The sequence below is a fragment of the Puntigrus tetrazona genome, chromosome 21 (assembly GCF_018831695.1).
Source record: "Puntigrus tetrazona isolate hp1 chromosome 21, ASM1883169v1, whole genome shotgun sequence".
Lineage (NCBI taxonomy): Eukaryota > Metazoa > Chordata > Actinopteri > Cypriniformes > Cyprinidae > Puntigrus > Puntigrus tetrazona.
The window spans coordinates 9,807,878-9,827,270 of NC_056719.1; the positions used below are offsets into that span (position 1 = coordinate 9,807,878).

At 38.7% G+C, this 19,393-nt stretch overlaps 2 protein-coding genes across 2 annotated transcripts; one reads left to right on the forward strand and one right to left on the reverse strand.

Moving 5' to 3' along the window:
* Window positions 1–912: 912 nt before the first annotated feature.
* smtnl (smoothelin, like) lies at window positions 913–17,682 on the forward strand. The gene is made up of 10 exons (XM_043221009.1): window positions 913–1,051; window positions 1,174–1,768; window positions 11,038–11,119; window positions 11,692–11,949; window positions 12,035–12,097; window positions 12,200–12,266; window positions 13,297–13,440; window positions 13,535–13,658; window positions 14,628–14,779; window positions 16,026–17,682. Exons 2-10 carry the CDS (start codon window positions 1,292–1,294, stop codon window positions 16,150–16,152), a joined length of 1,494 nt encoding a protein of 497 aa, XP_043076944.1. The 5' UTR covers window positions 913–1,051; window positions 1,174–1,291; the 3' UTR covers window positions 16,153–17,682.
* Window positions 17,555–19,381, reverse strand: tmem199 (transmembrane protein 199). The gene is made up of 6 exons (XM_043221012.1): window positions 18,928–19,381; window positions 18,673–18,746; window positions 18,483–18,572; window positions 18,352–18,394; window positions 18,157–18,269; window positions 17,555–18,068 (listed from the first exon to the last, which is right to left on the reverse strand). The coding sequence occupies exons 1-6, from the start codon at window positions 19,097–19,099 to the stop codon at window positions 17,973–17,975; spliced, it is 588 nt and encodes a 195-aa protein (XP_043076947.1). The 5' UTR covers window positions 19,100–19,381; the 3' UTR covers window positions 17,555–17,972.
* Window positions 19,382–19,393: the final 12 nt, after the last annotated feature.

Genomic DNA, 19,393 nt, shown 5'->3' on the forward strand with positions numbered 1-19,393 from the left:
GCAAGGATGCCTTACATTGATTAAACATGACAGTAAAGACATTTTTAATGTTACTATATATATATATATATATATATATATATATATATATATATATATATATATATATATATATATATATATATATCCTTAGAATTCAAAATAATAATTACGATAATAATAATTGTATCCTAATTTATATGATTCATATATTTATTAAATAATTAAAATATTTTAGTATATTTATAAAATATTTAAAATAGTAAAGGATTTTTTTAAGTTATGTATTATTATTCAGTTAGCTCCTCTATGTTAGGTTACACTAAGAAAAGTAAATTTCCTAAATGTCTGTAAAAAATTATTAATGCAACAGAAATTTTTGCCTGCGTGATGCAACAGCTTTCTATTTCACAACACATAAATTTTACTACTAATGGCTGTATGATAATCGTAAGATAATATGTATAGATGTGATTGTGTCACATCAAGCAGCATTTTCACATTCAGCACGGACAAGCAAATTACTTGCCAATTAAAAGTTGTTAGGACATTTTAAACCTCATAATGTCATGCTCTACAGTGTAAACAGGCACTTTAAAACCTTAAGAGTAAACCACAGTTATCCTGACCTCAACCATACACTCTGGACCTAGAGAAAGTGAGACAGAAAAAAAAAACAAAAGGCGTGTCTGTTCCTCTCTGATATACTGCTGCTGAGACAGTGAGACATGCTTGAGCTGGAGAAATGTGAGCAGTGGCCTTTATCTGTCGGGAGGAAAAAAAAAAAGAGAGTGAGGAACAGGGAGTGAGAGAGAGCAGAGACAGAGCACTGTGTTGTGAAAGTAGAGATTAATACAAATACAGTGGAAAGAAGGAGGGGGAGCCAGGATAAAGTGAAGCTCTATCTCCTCCTCCTTTCTCTTGTTCCCTCCCTCTCTCCGCTCCCTCCCCCGGGCTGCAGGAGTTGTAGGAGGTTAACGTGACTGTGAGAGCTGTACTTTAAAACAGCACGGCGGGCCGAACTCACACATTCAGACACACTCACAGCCGAGAAATCACACTGAAACATAAGGTCTGTAAACACTCAAACGCTCACAATTTTCTACTTCTAAGTTGGATGAGGTTTAAAGATGTTTTTTTATATTTTTATATAATTAAACAAAGTTTGTATCTGACTGACTTTTATCTTCACAGGTCAATCCCTCTGGATTTCTATATGGATCTGGGACTGTAAACAATTTCAAGAGGGAGATATCAGATTTGAATAAAAGGTGTAGGACTGTAGAAGAAGGCACCTGGGCTCACAGAGGAGATGGATGCAGGCCCGTTGGCATCAGTGGCCGAGGGCTCTCCGGAAGGGGAGACCGTGTGTGCCGCTTTGGCCCGCTATGAAACCACATTGCGGGATGCGGTGCGTGAGATCCACGTGGACGTCAGCGCTTTCAAGCTGGGCATCGAGCGGAGACTAGAAGAGGCCATTAATGTGAGCGGACCTCTGGGCCGGGCCGTGGCCCTACTGCAGCAGGAGAACCGGCAGCTCAGGGGTCAGTTAGAGGCCCTGACCCGGCAGGTAGAGATGCTCACGGGGTCCGTGTGCGACAGAAGCGCACTTCTCACTGAAGGATCTGCGCCACCACAGAGCAACAGCAGCACCGCGGGGCATCAGTCTCCTCCGTCTGCGGCCCCGAGCGTAGCAGCTCTGACCGGCTCCGCCAGCGGCTCTGCCTCCAGCCCCACCGCCACGCGCTTCTCCAGCAGAGCCACCTTCTCCGTCACCAGCAAAACTAACGTGAGTAGACATTTGCGAGAATGTGTTAAAACGAAAGCGCGACCTCGAGTGAGGTCATTTTGTAGAACTGGAAAGAATGAATTGATGTGAGGAACTTAACTAAATATTTAGACGTATAGAGAGAAGCCCGAAGCTTGATAACGTATACAAACTAACTGAATGTTTGTAAGGGCAGAATTTGTCTCAGACCTTTGGCGCAGTCTCTGACAAACGTGGGGTGATGTTTGGATCAAGTGACAGATACTTTACAGCCACAGATTTTAAGCACAATGTAAAGTAGTGTTTTTAAGGTGCTGAAACCTCATCTGAGGTAATCTAAATTCTTGAAAAGAGGCTGTTTAGTGTTGCATTAATAGGTGGGAATTAAAATGACAGGAGTAATGTTATGAAACTGATGCTTAAATATAATTAAATGAACAAAATGAGCTGATAATATATGTAGAATTAATTCAATTAAGGTAGCACTGACGCTGCATTTAATTTACACAGAAAGCAGCATGTTTTATTATGGCTTTTATGCAGCATTGCTCATAATTTGGAGCAGGAGCAAATCTGTCTTTACTCATTCAAAGGCTGCAGATTTTTGTGAAATTATTTTTTTTTAATTTTAATAAAATAATCACTTAAAAATGCTCGTATGTTTGGTTCACAGTACTAATCAAACCAAGATGATTTTAGCAGTTTTAGCAGATGTAATTTCTTCAAAGCATGCTTTATTTGATTGTGTACATTCATAGTTTGTATATTTATTGTGTAAACTCTCCTGAGATAATGGCTCTATTCAGGATCACAGGACTACAGCTTTATTTTGATAGAGGAGACTCTCTGTTGAGGTGAACCTGTCAGCTTTGAGCCGTTAACAGCTGCTACTTGTGACATTAAAACTCAAACGTCACGCAGTCGTCACTCATTACTTTAATGCTCGCGCTATGGAGTATAAAAATACTATAATTTGCATAGCATGCAAATTTTATTGGCTTTTTCATAAGGTCTTGTTTTAGACTTCAGGTTTGTAAATGGTTTTTCTAAATCATCATAATTGTAGTAGCAGGGAGTGCAGTTGATTTTGGCTGTGAGTGAGAGTCAGAAGAGACAAGAAAGGCCGTTATCTTCCCTGCCACATCCACACCTGCCAACCGCATAATCAGAGAACTACGTTCTGGGCTTGTAAAATACTCAGAGACTGTTGTGGCAGGTCTGCACTCCCTTTCAGGCTCAGCCTGCAGGAAAAAGTGAGAGAGAGAGAAAGACTGGAAAAAGACAGCTAGACTCCACGTGGGGATGTGTGCTGGCCTGCCTCCACGTGGCTGTACTGAGAGCACCTGCAGATATCATGAGTATCACGCTTTATCTCACGCTCTTCTTTCTAACTCTGTGTCTGTCTCTGGTTCTTTCAGAGGCCTGATGTACTTTCCGTTCTTGGGAAATAACAGTTTATCCTGAGCTCAATCTCAGACTGCCGCCACTGTATCTGAGGCATTTCTTGTTCTTGTCTCTCCACAATCGTTCTGTCTCACACAAAACACTGTCTCCATTCCTCTTTATTTGTCACTCCCTCTTTGTCTTTCTTTCCGTGCTTGGCCTCTCTCACTAGTTTATAGTCCTTTAAATTAATTGAAATTAATTGAAATTTGAGGATTAAATTAAAAACATAGATTAAAGAACTAAAATACTTTGTCAAGGTTTAGAAGATAGATAGATAGATAGATAGATAGATAGATAGATAGATAGATAGATAGATAACCTATGTGAGATAATGTAAGATAGAAAGAGATGTTTTTGCTGCAATTTTCCTGTCAAAACTTTAAACGCCCATGAACTGTACCATCCTGTGTTCCTCTTCCTGTCCAGAGTTCAGGCGACCAGCAAATGCTTTTGCTCTGCCCTCACTGTGTGCTGTCTCCACAGAGGAGTCCCGCACTGCTGTTGCCAATTACCGCTGCATTTCTGCGGTTTCAATGGGCCATTGTGTCAACATTCTGCCTCATTTGAAGTACGCTGGGTGAGTCAGGATTTAAAGAACACCCAGGACACCCTTTCTTTATCCAGCGGGATGTGGTGTAGATATAGCACTGCCGGACTCGGGTTTGGAGGACAGGTGCTTGGCGGGAAACCACACCTGTGGAGCCTGGTCTCACCGCACGTTTACATTTGACCTCAAGCACAAAAAACGTCTTGCCCTCCATTACTGGCAATGTGAATAAATTGTTTAGGGGTCAGAGGGTTATCTTTGATTCTGCTGTGCTTCAACATAGTCACTGCATTGTAGAAGTCAGACACTTTGACTCCCATTGGAACACGTGTGTATGTGTTCTGCTGTGCTTCTCCAGGGCATGTGAGGGAAGATTGGGGTGGGAGGAAGATAAGATTTGCACGGGTGTTATCTGTGGTAACTCTGTTAAAGCACGCTCAATATCTCAGAGAAAGGATATAGACACACACAGGCGCCCACAGACACAAATACGCTAACAGATATCGCAGATATTTAGTATTAGACATAAACTCTTAGATTTATGCTGTCAATCCCAAATAATGAATATTATCCGGCCTGTATTTGGCCACTAGATGCTTGTCTAAGAGGTTTTCATTGATTTTTATTCAGCTGCTTTTCATTGCGCTTCAAGTTAGCAATGGCATCAGAGTATATATTAACAGCTGTCTTCTAATGTCTAATTTCGGCAAACATATTCTTTAAATTTAGTTAATATTTCATCAAGTTTTATTGGTTTATATTAGTTTTATTCAGATAAAATAGCACATAGTTATAGTTTAGTTAAATCACATTGATGAGTATTTTGAAAAATATATGAGAAAATATACTGAATGTATGAGAAAATATACTTTATATTTTAGCTGAACATTAAATATGTAGCTCCTTCTGTTCAAAAATCATATTCTTTTAAGACTTATCTTAAAAAAAATATTTGTGCATTAGTAATATTTGCAGTGTTTTTTCATCAACAGTATGCTTTTAATAACTGTCATGGTGCACTTTTTTACCTAATCTTCTTTTTTGCTGACAAAAGCGGAAAACACTTTGTTAATGGTTTTCATCAGTAATCTTCAAGAAAAAAGTCAGTCTGCACATCTGCTCAACGGGACTGAATCATCTGCATTATGGAATTAAAATCCTTCACTAGGCTTGTAGCAACTAGCAGAAACTAGCCCTATGAACAGATTCAGTGCACGTTTTCCATTATATAGGATAACATAGGATATGCAATGAAAGTGAATAACTATAAATTGACTGTAAATTTGACTTAGGAAGTAAATAACAAGGAGCTCATGAAAATGCGTCTACATGTCTCTCTTTTCTGTGGATTGTCATATTGCAAGTATCAATAAAAAATAACATTAACAACTATAGACTTGACATGCACCGTTCACCATGTTATGACACAAGCATAAACATTTATGCTTTTTGTGGAAATGTTTATACAAACCACACATCTGTACCAAGAACCATTTTCCTCTTCATATAACCCATGTTGCCAAGCTTCACCAAATGACCATAACAGCACTTCAAATCCCATGTTTGGCTCTAGCAGTGTGAGAAACGCCTTCCTCCCTTTGACTTGCCTCACACCACAGTGCCAGTACATCTAGTTTTCACCCATCTAATATTGCCAAAGTCTAGCTGTTTTTAAAACGGTCCACTTTGGTTACATGGAGCCCAGAGGAATGTCGTTTGATCTGACATGCTTGCTTTAAATTCAGTTTTGATGTTGGGAGTTTTCTAGATTTGGACAGCCTGCCAGGTAGCCAAGTAGGCTTCCAAAGGCTTAAAGGCTGAGCATTTGTTTGCAAAGATTCACTTAAGCGTCCACATTTGCGAGGCTGCTGGACTCCAAGCCTTTATTTATGAGGCAAATGCGTACGAAAATGCGCCTGTATAATTTTACGCCTTGGCAGGAGGGTTAAAGTAGCTTACTTGAACATACTAGCATGTGTTTGTTTGCATGTGTTTTTGTGAGATGTGTTTGACGTTTCCAGCTCAGTGCTGGACCGAAGCCAAAGCACTCACAATGGAACAGATCGTTTAATCTCCTCCCGTTGCCCTGCCTGGATCTCCATGTCCAGCACAGATTCCTGGCAGAGAAGAAGGAGGAGAACAAAAAACCTTTGCACAGCTATTAATACAGTAGAGTGCGAGAGAGAGAAAGAGAGGGCGAGAAAGAGGGAAAGAGTGAGAGAATGTGAGAGGGAGGGTGGAAAAGAGAGAATAGATTGTGGATGGGGGGCTAGAGAAAGGCATCCAGCCGCTCCCATGCTGCCCCTGGCTCTCTTAATTACTTCCAGACAATGCCATGTATTTTCATCTCCGTGGTTACAGGTTAATAATTCTGTGTTTACGGGATGACCTCACTGCCCTTCAGGAACCATTGTCCCGCCTTGTATGAATGCGTAAGGGCCAAGATTGGGAGAAGTTAGGTGAAGAAGTTCTAGTTAAGACCATGCCTGTCCACCCTAAATAGAGTCACATTGCTTCTCGTGTGTGTGTCACTGCAGTGCAAGGCCAGAGATGTCTCAGATGGTGCTAGAAAGTCTAAACCAAGTAGATTTTGGGCGAAAACACGTAAATGGTTAGTTTTCTCTCTCTGGCCTGAGGTGGTGTGTTTGACCACTGCCCAGGTTTGTGTTCACCGTCTACAGGGGGGGCCTTTGGGCTATAAACCATCAATCTTGCTGTAGTGAATCGTGTTGAAGTGGACCTGCTGCATGGTCATGTAGTTTTAATCTGAAGAGGTTTCTCAAGAGTCTAGGAGCTCCTGCGTCAGAACACACACGATTGTTTATTGATGAGTAGTTCAGTTCAGTTTCAAGTGCACTTCCTACTACGAGGGTGTTTTAGTAAACCAAAGTTTGTTAGGCAACCTAAAATGCACTACTACTGTGGTAGCATTTAAATTCTGGGTTGAATTAAGACTCATTGGTGGACTCATTGGTGGATTCAGTCTAATCTCAAATCTAAGTATTTTAATTTCCTGAACCTTTACTAAACTACATTTTGCAAAAAAAGATGTTCCAAAATTCTGTGCAAAAATTAGGCTTTTGAGACAAATCCAATTGAACTAGTCTACAAATAACATTAATTAGTTAATCTGCAAAATCAATTATTTTCCGTGAACCATTTCACAAACAGCACTGAATGATTAATTTGGGAATTCAAATGATTCAGGCGCACCAGTTAAACTTAGCGATTCAGTAATCCAGTTTGAGCACATCTTAATTAATTGGTCTTGTCTGACTCAAAACGAGCCAAGAAATGAGACTAATCCTTAAAGCTTGAATATGCTGACTCCTAATAATTCATAAAAATGTCAGACTAGACTCTAACCAGTATTTAATATGACTGAATAAAGTTGACTACATTTGGTTACACAAATTAAATTAAATTAGAAGGTCAGATTCAGGGCTTGAATTTATATGGCCTGGAGGACAACAAGGCTTTTTACAGTGTACATTTATGAATGCGGGAGTATTTGGGAGTGAAAATGAATCACACCCAACTCCCTGAGAAATCAGGAGGAATTCTTGTAGTTCACATGCAGCTGAGTATTCAAATGCCTCTGCACAAGTTTTCTTTCCAATCTTGCTTCTGTGAGAAGACAGAAATTGCGGGCTTTGTGGTGCTTCAAAAAACAGGTGTTTGGGCCTCTTTCTTCGCAAACACTTGAGTTTGTGAAAGAAATTACAGAGCAAGGACCCTCACAAACCAGGCATCACAACCCTGTCTGTCTCAACTTTATAGACTCTACCTCTTTCTGACTTTTTAACGGCAGGAAAAACAACCCATAAATTACTATTGGCTAAATTGAGGGACAAATGTTTCCCTACAATCACAAATGATTCATTTGTTTTTCACACTGTAGATTTATGCCTTAAATAGTATCCACTCCGCTTATTCCCGCTCCAAGAAGTGAGCCTAGCTATTTGTACATTGGAAAATATAAATAGCACTATCAGCATGGCTTATTAATACCAGAGAGGTGCCTTGTAAGAGAGGGCTATCTGTAGGATTTGATTGACAGAGACTGGAATTAGTGCTCTGAACCCTCTATTGTTGTTTATGTTCCATTCCATTCCCCCGCCACCACAACGTTCCAAGAATCTCAAATGTCACACTGAGGCAAGAATATCCCCTTAGATACATTTAAAATAAGATGTGCACACACAAAACGCTTCATCAAAACTGCCATTCATCCCTTGGATCATACACAGAGCGGCTCTCTGTTTGCTCTTGCAGTAACAATGCTCAACTCCTATTTCACTCACCATCAAATCACTCCGAGATTATATACAATGCAACCTTGTGATTATCCACAAAAAATATTCCTTCATGCACCCCAGCATTGCACAGGCAGGCTGCCAGAATGCTGGGGGAATTTCTTATTTTGCCGTTGAGGGACATTTAGACTCTTATGAGAGGTTTTCTGTGTGGGGAGTCTGAGCGGACTGTACATAGAAACCACATTTTGAGGCATTTGGGTTATTGTAAGAAAAAAGGACTGAACTGAAGACTCCTCAATGCCTTTTCTTGTCTTCTCACCTGCAGGAGTGTTTACTGTGTCTCTGAAGGGGCTGCATTCAGTACTCTAGTGGTGTGTTTTGAATAGTCTGAGAGACGACGCTGTGGTCAAAAGCACCCTTATTGTCTTTTGAGTGTCCTGAGTTGTGGAAGAACAGCACGTATACAGGAGAAGAGTGACCCTCTCTGGGGACAAACGGATGGACTGTCCAATTTTTTTTTCCTCTTGTGTGTGGCTAGAGGACTCTTTGGGTTGAACAACTAAACTGCCATGTTGATGATAATTGATACTGAAAAGTCTTAAACGAATCAGTTGAACCAGTTCACAGCAATTAGATAGAATGATTCATTTGTGATTCTGGCTGATTGTAGCAGTTAACATCTCAATGATCTGTTCAAGACCAGATAGCAATGTCCATTTGACTTGTTTCACAAATAACATGAATTAGTTCATTTGTGATTTTGACTTGATTTCATTAACGACTCAATTATCTGCTTGAGACTTGCTCTGGGACGTCTATAGCGATGTCTAATGTGTTAATATATATCATTCTTTTGAGGCAAGTCTTTTCAATTAATTAGTTGAACAGGTTCACAAAAACTGATTTAGTTGCATTTTACGACTCGTTGATCAGCTTGAGCCTTGATCTAAAACCCAATGGCTATGTCTGATATATGAATGAATAACAGATTATTTTTTTAATAATCCAGTTGAACCAGTTAAAATAAAGTTAATTCATTTGTGAATTTGATTGATCCGTTCAGCTGATCTGATTGCACCAAGTCATCAATTCAATCTGTAACCAGTCCAATCTGCAAATATATCATTTTTTTTCAGGCACTGAAGCCTAATGGCATTGTCAGATATGTGATAGAATCATTCTTTCAATATTAAAGTTGGTCTGAACAGCTAAATGATTATAATGATAATACTTCAATAGTTTAAAAAAATTTAAGACAAATAAAAAGTAATGTTATTATAGCAGTGCAATTCTATGCTCGATTAATTGATATTGAAGAAGGTCGTCGTTTATCAAAATAGTTGCTAGTTGTAAACTAAAGTGCTTTTCCACATATTCTGTCTCACCTCCCTATTTCCTGCACTTGTTTTATTGCTCCTCTTTATTAATGCAATGACGCATTCTCTGGGATGGGGAATGTGTTGTTCCTGGAGGAAAAAAAGAGCAACTGGGGTGAGTGAATGCGGTTCAGTGAACATGAGATGGGTGTGGTTAGATTCCCCCCTACACCTCTTAATTTAGCCCAGGGGCCGAGCAGCAGGTGACCTTGCTGCCAAAATAGTGTCTGAACCAATGCATTTGGAAGGAATTTCAGATACAAACCTTAATGGCTTCAGGCAAATTTTTCTTCCAGATTCAGGCTGTGCAAAAACACTACAATACATGTTCCCTATCACTAAACAGTCACATGTCTGCTGATATCCCCAAGAGAGACTAACAGCACTGAAAACCTGCTTGTTCATCCAGCAAATCAGAGCTGGATACGTTTCATGGTTGGGGTGAATTTTGTCTCCCCCCCATCTCCTTCTCTCAATGGGACAGGCAGCTGCTCCCCTCCGACCGCACGCCCCTCCAGCATTCTTCAGATGTGATGTCACCTGGCCCCCAGTTCAATTACTCCTTGAGTCTCACTACAAAGTTATTTCTCTCTTAAAATGCGCTGTTTGCGTGCCTGTTTTTTAATCCCTGTGTTTTTGTATTTGCACTCATAAATGTGCTCTTTCTGTGCACGAAGGCACATTTGTTTGCATATTAGCATGTGTTTGCATGTACCAGTGAGGGTCAGCCTGCACACAAAGGAGCTTTTTAAAGCCCATTGATAAGCTGCCAGGTAATTAATGACAGCGCAAGAGACGACTAAACATGCACAGTCATTCGTTTGGTTCGTTTCCAGGCTTTAAACAACTACTCCGCCACCCTCTTTGGAGGCAATCTGCTTTTATAATAGTTAGCTCATTGCAGCCTAAGCCAAACATCTGTATCTGTACAAGTATTTGATGGTTGAGGTCTGAAGGAAATGAAGCAAGGCGGTGACCTTCATGTGTCAGCGTGTAACTTCAAGGCACTTATGTTAGCATGTGTTCTTGCATTTAGGTCAGACAGAAGAGTGCATAGAGGGCACAAGTGGCTATTAAAGATTAAAATAGCCCAGCAAAGCAGCCATATCTATTGATGACCCACATCAGCTCTGATCCAGAGCTTTGATTTATTTTTAAAAACAGACTAGGCTTCTGTAAATATCACTGGATCCTAAAGTGATTTCATAGTGAACTCATCAATCAAATGTCTTTGATTAGATTACATCATTTACTTCCTTTTGCAGAATGTGACCTCCTGAAAAACTAATTTGAAGCCTCTTTAGCTCTTTTCATGTCTCTGATTAGGCTTTATTGGATAAAGACATCATGTGTCTCACGTTGCTTACCCTGTTTTGGTGCTTAAAAATTTAGAACTGTGCCTCTCGATAAAGATACGTGTTTGTTTAGGGCTTGCTTTAAAGCTATTTATTTACAGTCAATTTACTGATAACCAAAAAAGGCTGATGTTAAAATATGTCTAGTAATCTATTTGGCTAGTAATCGTGTGTAAATGTTGCACATGACTTTAGGCATTACAATAAATAAAAATGGATATTGATTCTGGAATTGTAATTTAACAGTGTTTTTAAATTCTTAGTCTTGTTAAAGATTCACTATAAATGCCGCTTCTCTGTCTAACAGAGTGTTGAGCGAGATGAGCCCATTGAAGTGGATCCAGCACCAATTTCCCAAAGCTTGGAGAATGGACACTTGTCCTCAACAGGTATTACCTATAATTACTTCTCGAAACCACTCAGAACAAGACGTAGCACAACGGAACAAAGCAACAACACAACAAAATTAGCAAAACACAACAGAAACAATGTACCGTACTGACCCGGTACAAATCACACAAAGCATTGATGTTCACTGTGCAAAACATAAATTCAATAAACATCATGACATGTAATAAAAAATTTGAAAAGACATAACTAATGTAATTAATATAATTAAAATGCAACAAAAGAACTTGCATGAATTATGTACTGTAGCAGAACAGTTAATATAGTTTAAGCAATACACCATAACCTTAACAGTCGATAGCCACACAAACTTTAGCATAATTACTGTGAGAACGATTTTTGCCAACTGATGAATGATAAAAACCAATCAAAATCCACACCATTTTTAAAAAGTGCTCGAACGTCTAACGCAGCAGAGAAAAATTAACAAAACACAGCAGAAACAGAACAGCAAGAGTGCACTGGTATAAAACCAAATATAGTTATTAATATGAATGGAACACTATGCTTCAATTAAAAGTAACTGACGTCAGTCCATGATCTCTCCAAACAGAAAGCTCCACTATGCCTTTGAGGAGAATCTCACCACTCAACGGTGTGTCACAGGAACACTCTGCCCCTGTTTCGATGGCGATGCCACACCTGCCAATCACAGCAACCACCAAAGTGGCTGACTCAGCAGTTATGAAGAGTCCTGAGTCTCCTGGTAGCCCGATGCAAGCCACACCATCAGCCATAACAGATTCACTGACAAACAGTCAGCCGGTCAGCAGTAATAACCAGCCACAACTAGAATCCCCAGTACATGCAGGTATGACTCTATCACAACAAAGCGTGGCTACAGATGAGTCTTTCTGCTGTCATATCCTGAATGTGTGTTGGTCTTGTGGTTACAGTATCGTCTGTGAAAACATGGGCTCCAACTCCTGCCAGGACTATGGGTTCTCCACGGCTTAGTGGTAGGACAAACTCAACCGTTCTCTGTGACTCATAGATACAGTACATGTTTTTATCATAAAGTCTGACTCATTGTTTGTGTTGCTACATGTTTTGTCTTACAGAGAAAGCATCTTCGGCTCCGGCAAAGTCAGTGACTTACTCTGGGCTTTTCCCACATAGTACAGACAGGTGGGTCAACTCCAGTGTGAATATGTCTTAGTCCAAAAAAGGTTTCCACCGAGCAGAATAGTCTTGGTAACACTCTACAATGAGGTTGTATTTGTTACTATTAGTACATCAATTATCATAAACCGTGAACAAGCATTTTTTTTGTTAATGTATCTTGGTTAATGTAAATCTCTATATACAGCAAAGATGCATCACATCAAAAGTGACAGTAAAGACATGTTTAATGTTACAGAAGTTTTCTATTTCAAATAAACAATGTTCTTTTTAACTTTTATATTCATCAAAAATATTGTGCGTCATAGTAATATGAGCATGTAACTGAAAATTTGAGTAATGGCTATTGAAAAGCAGCCTTGCCATCAATGAATTACATTTCAAAATTTATTAAAAATAGATTCTATTATTGTAAATTGTAACAATATTTCACAGTATTGTTTTTTTAATCAAATAAATGCAGCTTTGATTAGCATAAGAGACATTTTATTAAAAATATTAAATATATAAAGTGTATACTAAAGCCTTTCTTAACACTTCAAATTGTATGAAATAACATGATGCATTGAAAACAAAACATGAAATAGCATAGGGTAGTATACTTTTAAATAGATTGGCTTAATGGATTCAACGGTAAAACTTATTTATTACAATTTATTAACTCTGGGGGAGTTGGAGAATGAGCCTATTTCCAAAAAAGTGAAGTGTTCCTTTAAGTAATGTAACATATTTAATTAAAAGTGATGCCGTCTACCACATGTTTGTGGGCGAGTTAAGTCTTGTTTCAAGCAGGCAGTTTCCCCAGTAAAAATATAAATTAGGAAAATGCTCATTTAAAATTGTTCATGGATTATATAAATCTCCTGGCTTTGTTAAACCCCAGACCTATACTCTTGGATTAGACAACTGTGAAATCTATAAAAATCTTAAAAAACTTAAAATACACAAATCATTTTTATCATGAAGTGTTGCCAAAATATCTTCATACTGCACAGAAATTAAATGTTTCTGGGCCTTGTTTTTTTTTTTGTATCAGGAACGTGGATACATCAGGAGATTTATCCTTTGGTAGAGGTATTGAGCGCAGACGGGAGCTTGTGAGGTCCCAGACTTTACCCCGAAACATTGGAGCACAGGCTCGCAGATCCATTTTTGAGAGGCTGGACTCTGAGAACAACAGGTAATGAAATCATCTGCATGTTTATGAAACCTTTTTTCGTGCTCTGAAAAGTCCATCACAATAAAAACCTTTTGCACTGATCTTCCCAACTAAGTCGGCCCAAGCCTGTGGATTCCAAACCCAAGCTGAAACGCTCTCAGAGTTTTGGAGTATCCAGCGCTAGCAGTATCAAGCAGATTCTTCTGGAATGGTGTCGATCCAAGACCATTGGGTACCAGGTAAGATATTCATGCATGATGGGATTTATCTCAAATCAGCAGAAAAAGCAGGCTTTGCACACATATATAGCATATTAAAACTATTGTGTAACAACACTTGAGAGAGAATTATCATGCCTCACAGGGCATCCTATACTGTTATTTTAAGATTAGCGCATTATTAAGTGTTATTCTCTCCATTAGCTTTAATGTATCAGCTTATTATTAGCATCGACAAGAGAGTGTGCGGTGTTAATGTTCCATATATTCTCCCTGACTAGTGTGGCTTTGCAAACCAGCCCATGTGGCTCTAGTTAGAGATAGTAATGTAATGGTCAAGCCTAATTTAGAGTCAACAGAGAGCAGTACGTAAACATGAGAAGCAGAGCAGACAGCTGACAACAGCCATGACGGTTTTCATTTCCCTCAGTGACATACAATGTCTGAGCCTGTCAGATTTGCCAGCTACGGATGAAAAATGAACACCATTAAATGATGAGGTGTACAGAAAATTCCAGCATATGAAGATAAGAGCCAGACATCAATAAAACATGTGCTCTAGCAGCCACAAGCAGGTCTGCAGACTCTCAAAGAAAATGCTTATTGTTTCTTTGCCTTTCGCTTACTACGGTTTATGACAAAATAATGTTAAAAGAACCTTCTTTTTCAGATGTATTGCTATTCGTTTTTATTATTCCCTTAAGATGTATTACATTCTTAAGTTAAATTAATAAAAATATATATATATATAAATTCAGCACAATGCCTCAAATGAAGTTATCTTCTTTATACACACACACACACACACACACACACACACATATATATATATATATGCTTTTTATACAGTTATTTTGATGGAATTTGTAATAATATGCTCATTTAAGAAAACATATGAAGACGAGTTTGACTTGGTGTTGAAGTGTATGGGAACAAAACCTCAGTGTGCTGTGAAATTTAATAGGTTCACTCTCTCCCGTTAATCTGCAGAACATCGACATTCAAAACTTCTCATCCAGCTGGAGTGACGGCATGGCATTCTGCGCCCTGGTCCACTCTTTCTTCCCCACAGAGTTTGACTACAACATCCTGTCCCCTGCAGACCGCAAACATAACTTTGAGCTGGCATTCAGCACTGCAGAGTAAGTTACTGGGAATGGAGGCCTTTTCACAATAGCATTGAGATGTCAACACACTTCACGGTGCAGCTGAGTAGTTTGTCTTACTGTCATCCCATCACACACTCAAAAGGGTGGATGGCCAAGGAAAAGAAAATACACAATTAGCAAGTACAATTACACATTCACTGCTGTTCAGACTGTTGGTGTCAGTGATACTCTTTTATTCTGCAAGGATGCATTCAATTGGTATTTTTTATAATGCAATTTTTATAAATATTTATATTTAAATTAAATAATTAGTTTCTTTTAGCATTGTTTGTACAAACTATTAAACAGCACGACTGTTTTCAATAATGCAATGGTAAGAAATCAGATTTGTTAGAGAGAGAGAAAACTGAAAATAATATTTCACAGTATTACTTTTTACTGTATTTTTTATGCAATACATGCAGTTTCATAAGCATAAGACTTTTGTTTTCCCAAAAGCATTAAGGAAATTTACTGACCCCAACGTCAGTATATTTTTCCTTGTGTTAAGGTGATATTTAAAGTCATTTTGCACTCGGCCTCATATTATTTCATAATATCTGTCAAGCTCCAAAATGCACAAAAACATCATAAACGTATCAAAAACAGGTTGTTCTTATAAAAATCTGCTTTTACATTTTATGTATTAAAAAAAAAACTAAAAAGCTTGTAAGGATATAAAGGTGAGCAAATAACGACAGCATATTCATTTTCATTTAAAAGCTCTAATAAAGTATTAAAAGTCTTTAAATAGGAATAGACCGGACAGATGAGATGTGAACTTGGCGTGACCCGACCCAATAAGCTGAACAGAATGATTCCAAAATACAAATTGACATAAATCATCTGCAGTTGTGCTCCACATCACCTCACAGTGCGGCACAGAAGATAAAGTTACTTAGTTTCCGATGCGTCTGAGTCTAGGGTGTCCATAAAGCACCGTTTAAACCACTAACGCATGCCAGCAAATCCCTGTTGAGCTCAAAGAAACCTCCCCTTCCCCTCGAACGGCTACTCGGACCTGACAGCCCAGCAGCATGACATCATGCTCCTGCTACTCCTGTGCCCCAATTCCCACATCCTGAAATATTCACGTAGACCTAAAACTGCGCTACCAACGTCATCTGAACATATGTATTACACTCATCATATTAACTTTAATAGTTAACGGACATGGAGAATGAATAAAAAACAGCCATACACGTCCAGCCCTGTTAAATCTGCTTCTCTGTATTTCCAGGAAGACGGCTGGCTGCGATAGGCTCATTGAAGTGGAGGACATGATGGTGATGGGAAGAAAGCCAGACCCCATGTGTGTCTTTACTTACGTCCAGTCACTATATAATCACTTGCGCAAGTTTGAGTGAGATCTCGGCCCCCTTAGCCCCAGCTGAACACTCTGCACTGTCCCCTGCTGGACAAAACTGAACTCTGATATAGTCACTATGGTATGGGGTTGCAAAATGTCTACGGGAGCCCACACAATTTCAAGCATGACGCTTCTACGGTTGCATTTTAGTCAAGAAAAGGTCATTGACTATTTATATGTGTATGGCACGCTCTTTTTAGAATGGTGGCCTCTGATTTATTACTAAACAGCTTGAAGTTAATGGAATAGTTCAGCCCAAAATGAAAATGAGCTTATCTTTAGATGTTTCTTTGTTGGAAATAGATTTGGGGATATGTAGTTCTCCAAATCTTTTCTTCACCGTTGGATGCTCTGCAGTAAATGGGTGCCGTCAGAAATTAAGAGCTCAAACGGCTGATGAAAACATCTAAATAATTCACAAGTAGTTCTTGCGAATTCAGACCATGAACTGACGTCTCAAGTGCTGCATGTTTGTAAGAAACAAATTTTACTTTAAAATACGAGTTCTCTGTCAAAATTTTAGCTTTCGTCAATGAAAAGGTCATCTCGTCTTCATCAGGTAAGAAACAGAATAGAATAGACAGTCCAAAGCCTTTCTAAACAAACATGTTGGTGCATTTTGATGTAAGGAGGACAACAGGGGATGGACTTTTATAACACAGGAAGTCTGGATTGTGGACTTCTATTTTGGCCAAAAACAATGACGGTTAGGTTAAATAACCCTTGATGAATTTGTTTATCAAAGCATGTAGCTTTGTGATGTCAATATAGACTTGAGAGAGAGTCATGTGGATTACTTTTGGATTATTGTGATGTGTTTATCAGATGCTTGACCATACCCAAACCCCTACACAGGATCTATTGGAAAGCAAGTAATGTAATGCTAAATTTCTCCAAATCTGTTCTCCATAAGAAAACACAAGGGTCAGTGCATTTTTTGTTTTTGGGCAAACTACTATTTCAAGTGCAGTGGATTATAGAGACATGTTACAGACTGCAAAGATACACAGAAACCTAGTAGTGGATTTCATACGAATGAAACATAGAAAAATAGAAATGTACAGAAAATGAGGTACAATATATCTTTTGTTTTCAAATAGACTGGCACATTTTTTGTATAACTATGTCTTTTTTTTTGTTTGTTTTAATTTTCAGAGGCATAAGAGCAGTGTTTCATATGCCACCCTAAGTTGCACATTTCTGGTTGTCTTTATACTGTGTTTCTGTAGCTTTGCCAAAGCTTAGACACACACACGTGCATGTGCAGGAAGTACAGCACACAACATACAGTAAGCACTGGATCTGCTTTATAACCAGAAATGCTGTAAACCTGGTTAAACAAAGCTGGACTCTCCAAAGTGAGCGTTACCAGGGAGTGTGATATAATAAAATGTGGTTGGTTTTTTTTTTTTTGGAATGTTTTTTATTTTATATTTTCTTGTAAAGAAAGGAAAGGGAAAAAAGACACTTTCCCACACAACATCTTGTGAGTCAGTAACAATCACAATAAACATCAAAGCACAAACCATTTACAGTCATGTTTCATAGTTACAAGCGAAACAAGGAATAACATTCCTCTAGAGGACATCCAAATAAATATGTAGATAAACAAGACAACATGATCATAATGTTGGTTTTCAAAACAACTTAACTGATTAATTTAGCTTTCGATGAATTCAGAAGAGGGCATTTTAGTGTAATCGATTCCTTTGTTGTTATTATTATATCAAAACAAATCAATTTGATTTGAAGACAAACAAAGCAAAACTTCGACAACGACACAAAAAGTATTGCAATACTGGATTGTTTTGGTTGGTATCAGGGCTCTCCGAGTTCTCCTTCCATAGTCCGGACCAGAACATAAAGCTCGGCGAGACCAACAACAGATGCAGCAATCACCGCAGCTATTACTCTCTGAAAGGAAACGCGTGAAGAGATAATAGAAATATGCGTTTGGTTCCAAAACATTGTGCGCTGATGTGTGAATGCTGTGCTCACTTACTGCGGTTGTCTCTGTGAAGATATACTGGCTGCCCAGATACGAACAAGCAAATGCTGCAACTACAGTTACCAGGAAGTTGAACACAGTAACAACAACTGCCTTCATGGAACGCACTGCAGGACACAAACAACGCATGAGATGAACACAGAGACAGAGAGGCATTAAAAACAAGAAGAGATAAGGGAGCGTCCTGACCTTGTCGTCCAAAATCAGCTAAAGTTCCGTAATGATTCATTTCCTGTTGGGGAAAATATTAACACACTGACAATGATTTTCAACAGCAGCAGAGCATGCGTTCGACATAAATAAAGTAGAAGGGTGTTCACCTGTGGATTTACATTGCGTGTCATCCTCTTATATTCTTCATTGGCAAGTTTTGCTTTAATTTTTTCTAAGCGGGCCACCAACTGGGGGTTCTGTTGGGTGGAAATAAATACAATTATCAAGCTTAAAAAAAACAGATCAAATGTCTTATATTAATATAAATACAGAGAGTAATGAAATATCCTCACGTACCCTTGGAGGTGGAATAACTTCTGGAAGATGAAGTGTGCTGTCCTCAAACAGCTCATGAAGATGCGCTGGATGTCCTACGATTACATCACACTCTTCTTATAATGTTTATATATATATATATATATATATATATATATATATATATATATATATATATATATATATATATATATATATGTGTGTGTGTGTGTGTGTGTGTGTGTGTGTGTGTGTGTAAAACGTTTAATTGCTCTATATAATGAGCAAGGTTATTACCATTTTCTCGAAGAAGCTTGTGTAGTTTTCTCACAGTTGTGAACGGTATGATGGACTGGTCTGTCAGAGCCTTCAATTCCTCTCTCAGCTCTTCGGACACGGCGGATTCTGCCTCCAGCAAATCTCTCGCCTTCTCCCGAAATCTCTCTCCGATTTTAAACGAAGTAGCCATGATAACAAGGTCTACTGAAGCTCAGAACACCTTAACGTGCGCTTAGTAGTATATATATATACATACACCTGTATCTCAGTAATGTGTCGAACAATAAATAGAAACGCGGCGGAAAGCAAATAGGAACTTCCTCAGATAAAACTACAGTCAAATTAGCGCCAGAAGTTATATAAATTAAAATATTGCACTGCTATGATTATCTTCATTTATTAAGCATGCTTCCTGTTTTTCAGCCCTACGAGTCAGCTGATTTCTTCTTCAGTATGTTTATAGGCCGGTTGCAAACCAACTGCA